General features: G+C 46.4%; 1 protein-coding gene across 1 annotated transcript; it reads left to right on the top strand.

Annotated features, from left to right (window-relative positions):
- Nucleotides 1–734: 734 nt before the first annotated feature.
- On the top strand, nucleotides 735–5,070 carry LOC123449463 (cell division control protein 48 homolog E). The gene is made up of 9 exons (XM_045126700.1): nucleotides 735–884; nucleotides 986–1,148; nucleotides 1,850–2,078; nucleotides 2,461–3,227; nucleotides 3,330–3,551; nucleotides 3,635–3,706; nucleotides 3,792–4,073; nucleotides 4,161–4,520; nucleotides 4,656–5,070. The coding sequence occupies exons 1-9, from the start codon at nucleotides 841–843 to the stop codon at nucleotides 4,956–4,958; spliced, it is 2,442 nt and encodes an 813-aa protein (XP_044982635.1). The 5' UTR covers nucleotides 735–840; the 3' UTR covers nucleotides 4,959–5,070.
- Nucleotides 5,071–5,665: the final 595 nt, after the last annotated feature.

Raw genomic sequence — 5,665 nt, 5'->3', positions numbered from 1 at the left:
TTCAAAAATTTTAGTTTCAAAAAATCTGAAAAAAATATACAACTAAACAAGGATGTGATCCTTGTACGTGCAAAATTTCAGGTCGAAATACTTTGAAACGCGACCTGTATAAAAAAGACAAATTCATGGTCTGAAATGATGAATAGTAACATGTGTTAAAAAGTTTTAGATTTGTCTTTTTTGCACAGCCCTCATTTCAACGTATTTTGTTCTGAAAATTTACACACTTGTGTATTATACCTTCATCTATCTATGTATTTTTTTCAGAATTTTTTGAAATATGAAAATGCAAATTTGCATGAAATTTAAAATTTAAATTTAAAGGTCTTCATGGAGCTCGGGAGCCAAAGGCAATTTCCGCAGTTATTTCGGCCCTTAATTGTACCGTTGTAGAGTACCATCATCTTGGAGATGCTGTGAAGATACCAAACGTGTCGACCGAGATCATCTCCGTCGCATCCATCCGATCGCCCTCGCCCTCGCCCAACAAACCACTGTTTCCTCCGCACGCACGAGGCGACCACGCCTTCCAGAGCCTTCCGGCATGGCCCCGCGGGACTCAGGCCCGGAGCCCTCACAGACCCCGCCAGGCGGGCCAGGGGCGTCCCGGACCCGCACGTCATGGCGTCCGTGTACAACTCCCGCACCGGAGCCCGAGCCGCGGAGGGGCAGAAAATCCCAAACCCCTCCGCGCACGAAAGAAGCTATAAATAATGGCCAACTAATCCCCTCTCTCTCTCTCTCTCCATCTCGCCCGCCTCCTTCACCGGAACGAAGGAAATCATCCACCGCTCCACCGCCGAGACCCAGCGGCGCCGGCGAACCCTCGATCCGCCCGCCATGGCCGCCCCGACGCCGCAGGGCGAGGCCTCCTCCTCCGATCCGTAAGACCCCGCACCGATCTAGGGCTCCTATCCTCCCCCACGCTTCCCGATCTGGCTGATTGTTTTGCTGATTTCTTGATTTGTCTTTGGGGCGGCCGCAGCAAGTCGAAGAAGGACTACTCGACGGCCATCCTCGAGCGGAAGAAGTCCCCCAACCGACTCGTCGTCGACGAGGCCACCAACGACGACAACTCCGTCGTCGCCCTCCACCCCGACACCATGGAGAGGCTCCAGCTCTTCCGCGGCGACACCGTCCTGCTCAAGGTGCGCGCCATGTCCCAGGCCTCCGAGTTTCTAATCACTTCATCTTACTTTATTATTATCTACTTACTGGCTAGACAGAGTGGCCAATCTAGTGAATTTAAGGTGTGTTTGGCCACACTTCTTTACTCACTGGGCTCTAGATAGCTGGTATATCTAGTATGCGATTAGATAACTTAGCTCGTTGGTCCGATTAGATAACTTAATTAATACCAGTGGGTGAGGAGTTACTAACTGCGGACTCCTGGGAGTTGAAAGCTTTCTCCTTTATACACTAGTATTTCCTTAACAGTTCCATTGCATTGCATGATGTAATTGAGGTACCCCTGTTTGGAATATGGTAGTATATTGATTGATGTGTATTTCTGTTTACCATGGAAACCGCAATGTTTGCTGCAGTTGGTATTTTTATAATTATAATTATAAGGAAAAGTGTTCGAATCATCTGGCTGATATAATTATAGCGTTCCATGATTCTGTGGGGCTAGACGTAGAGTGGAACATGTTTGATAAGTTTGGATGCTTCTTTATTGCATATTATACTCCCTCTGTTCCTAAATACTTTGTAGTCCGGGAGAACTAGACTAGTTCTCCACAACTACAAGTATTTAGGTACGGAGGGAGTAATTGTTACTATTATTTTAGCAAGCGAACTACTAGTACTTCATTCATGGCTTCTGACATTTAGGATCACTGTCTTACAGGGTAAGAAAAGGAAGGATACAATCTGCATTGTGCTTGCAGATGACACTTGTGAGGAGCCAAAAATCAGAATGAACAAGACCGTCAGGAAAAACTTGCGAGTGCGACTTGGTGATGTGGTGTCTGTTCACCAATGCCCAGACGTGAAATACGGCAAGCGTGTGCACATACTTCCTATTGATGACACAGTTGAAGGCATTACTGGAAACTTGTTTGATGCCTTCTTGAAACGTATGATTTCTTTATCACTGAGATATTCTCCTATCATTTGTCATGGTCAAGTCAGTTAACCTCCAGTGCTTAGCATATCATCTGGGTTCTAGTGAGCTGTTCGCAACTTTGTTTATACAATCTTGAAAAGCTAACACCTTTGTTTATGAGTGTAAATGGATCCTTTTTGCGGGCACTCGCATTTAGTTTTCAGCTGTCATACTAAAACTGCTAATTTTCCCATGATATAGTATTGTAGTCTAGCCTCTGAACTATCTTCATAGAAATAAAGAAACCCATAGTACCTTATGCTACAGTTTTTTGACGCTGCTGCTGATAAGGAACCTTGAAATGCCTTGCCCTGCAGCCCTTCTGTTAATAGTGTATTCATCTATTTTTTCAGCATACTTCCTTGAAGCTTACCGTCCTTTAAGGAAGGGAGATCTTTTCCTTGTGAGGGGAGGAATGAGAAGTGTGGAATTCAAAGTTATAGAGACAGACCCTGCAGAGTATTGCATCGTTGCACCCGACACTGAGATATTCTGTGATGGTGAGCCTGTTAAGAGGGAGGATGAGGAGAGGCTTGACGATGTTGGCTATGATGATGTTGGTGGAGTTAGGAAGCAAATGGCCCAGATCAGAGAACTGGTTGAACTCCCACTGCGTCACCCTCAGCTTTTCAAGTCTATTGGCGTGAAGCCTCCAAAGGGCATATTGCTGTTTGGTCCACCTGGCTCTGGCAAGACCCTTATTGCTAGAGCTGTTGCCAATGAAACAGGTGCATTCTTCTTTCTGATCAATGGCCCAGAAATTATGTCCAAGTTAGCAGGAGAAAGTGAGAGCAATCTCAGGAAGGCATTTGAAGAAGCTGAGAAGAACGCACCATCCATCATTTTCATTGATGAGATTGATTCAATAGCCCCGAAGAGAGAGAAGACCAATGGAGAAGTTGAAAGGCGTATTGTTTCACAGCTGTTGACTCTTATGGATGGACTTAAATCCCGTGCACATGTTATTGTCATGGGTGCTACAAACCGCCCAAACAGTATAGATCCTGCCCTCAGAAGATTTGGTAGGTTTGACAGGGAGATTGATATTGGAGTCCCTGATGAAGTTGGGCGCCTTGAGGTTCTCCGGATTCACACCAAAAACATGAAGTTGGCTGAAGATGTAAGTGGTCTTCATTAATAATCCCTGAATGCAATATCTTTCTGGATGATTGCTCAATTTGATGAAATCTGTTCTTGATTGACATTGCTAATTGCATTGCAGGTGGAACTGGAACATATTTCAAGAGATACTCATGGATATGTTGGTGCTGATCTTGCTGCTCTTTGCACTGAGGCTGCTCTCCAATGCATTCGTGAGAAGATGGATATTATTGATCTTGAGGACGAGACAATAGATGCTGAGATACTCAACTCTATGGCCGTGACAAATGACCATTTCAAGACCGCCCTGACGACAAGCAATCCGTCTGCTCTCCGTGAAACTGTGAGCATCTCTTGAAGTTTCTTTGTCAATTTTGTTGTGTATACATGTTTTGTAGAGCTTACCTTCTATCTTCTGAAAATCAGGTTGTTGAAGTTCCCAATGTTTCTTGGGAAGATATTGGTGGTCTTGAGAATGTCAAAAGGGAGTTGCAGGAGGTATTTTGCTTATCTTTTCTTTATCTCTTTTCTTAAATTTGCTGGCTTTACCTGCAACTGTATGATATAAATGAAATTCTTGCAGACTGTCCAATACCCTGTGGAGCATCCTGAGAAATTTGAGAAGTTTGGCATGTCTCCTTCCAAGGGTGTTCTGTTCTATGGTCCTCCTGGCTGTGGTAAAACCTTATTGGCCAAGGCAATCGCAAATGAGTGTCAGGCTAACTTCATCAGTATCAAGGGACCTGAGCTGCTTACCATGTGGTTTGGTGAGAGTGAGGCTAATGTGCGTGAGATTTTCGACAAGGCTAGGGGGTCAGCACCATGTGTGCTCTTCTTTGATGAACTTGACTCGATTGCTACCCAGGTCAGTCTCTCTACTCTCTGTCTCTCAAGTTGTATTGGTATTTTTCTTTGTATTTCATAATGGCTGATAACAATGACCATGTTACAGAGAGGAAGCAGCAGTGGGGATGCTGGAGGTGCTGCTGATAGAGTGCTGAACCAGCTGCTGACTGAGATGGATGGCATGAATGCTAAGAAAACCGTCTTCATCATTGGTGCTACCAACAGGCCAGACATCATAGACCCTGCCCTGCTTAGGCCAGGGCGTCTTGATCAGCTTATCTACATCCCTCTTCCTGATGTCGATTCGAGGCACCAGATCTTCAAAGCTTGCCTCAGGAAGTCTCCTTTGGCCAAGGATATTGATCTGAGTGCTCTTGCCAAGTACACCCAAGGGTTCAGCGGTGCTGATATCACTGAAATTTGCCAGCGTGCTTGCAAGTATGCCATCAGGGAGAACATCGAGAAGGTACCAGTAATTTTCTTTGAATTGACCTGCAGTACTTGATTTCAGACTAGCAAATCAATCCTTTTGAACCACTTACATTTTTCTGGCATACAATCCTCTTGTTTTATACCCTGTGGTCTAATGAAACTCGTCCAGGACATCGAGAGGGAGAGGCGGAGGAAGGACAACCCTGAAGCGATGGAGGAGGACGAGGTTGATGAGGTTGCAGAGATCAGGGCTGCCCACTTCGAGGAGTCGATGAAGTATGCGCGTCGTAGTGTGAGTGACGCCGACATCCGCAAGTACCAGGCCTTTGCCCAGACGCTGCAGCAGTCTCGTGGATTCGGGAGCGAGTTCCGGTTCGCTGACCAGCCGGCTGCGGGCGCTGCCTCTGCCGCTGCGGCCGACCCTTTTGCATCCGCTGCCTCAGCAGCCGATGATGATGATTTATATAGTTAAATCCTTGTCCTGTGCTTTTTCGTTCGTAGATGTGGTGCTTTGGTATGTACACGGGAAAACTATGTTCTTAAGTTAATATACTGTGATGCACAGTTAATCGTTGTGCCGGTTATTTCCAGCTGCATCCTTTTATCTGTGATGTTACTTTTGTTGTAAATTTCTTCCTCTAAAATCAGGCTCACATGCAAGGTTGTTGTCAGAATCGTGATTCTGAATCGAATCAGAGCTCCGTTGGTAGGATCGTAGAAACTTAAGAGCTGTTCGGAAGACTTCCAGCTCCGCCGAATAGAAGGATCCACGGAGTAGCTGTTTTCCCGCTTCGTAAAGTTTAACTACGGCTTGTGCCACTCCTGGAGGAGTAATCCTGCCAGCCACTCCTGGAGTGGAGTCAGGAAGAACAGGTCCTTTGAGTCACGATTCTGACAACTTTGCTCACATGTCGTTCCTCGTGAGCAGCCCGGGAGTTGAGGAGTAGTCCTGCCACTCCTGGAGTCGAGGAAGCGGGAATGACTCCGAACAGGTCCTTTGAGTCAGGAAGCGGGAATGACTCCGAACAGGTCCTTTGAGTCACGATTCTGACAACTTTGCTCAATGTCGCTCCTCGTGAGCAGCCCGGGAGTTTAGGCACCGGAGCACACTATCCCCACCCCTTGGCGCTGTCGGAGTGCGTCGTCGGGCAAAGCCTGCGTGGTATCTTGCAGCGGTGT

Source organism: Hordeum vulgare, chromosome 4H (assembly GCF_904849725.1).
Source record: "Hordeum vulgare subsp. vulgare chromosome 4H, MorexV3_pseudomolecules_assembly, whole genome shotgun sequence".
Classification (NCBI taxonomy): domain Eukaryota; kingdom Viridiplantae; phylum Streptophyta; class Magnoliopsida; order Poales; family Poaceae; genus Hordeum; species Hordeum vulgare.
This window is presented reverse-complemented; position numbering and strand designations above follow the sequence as displayed.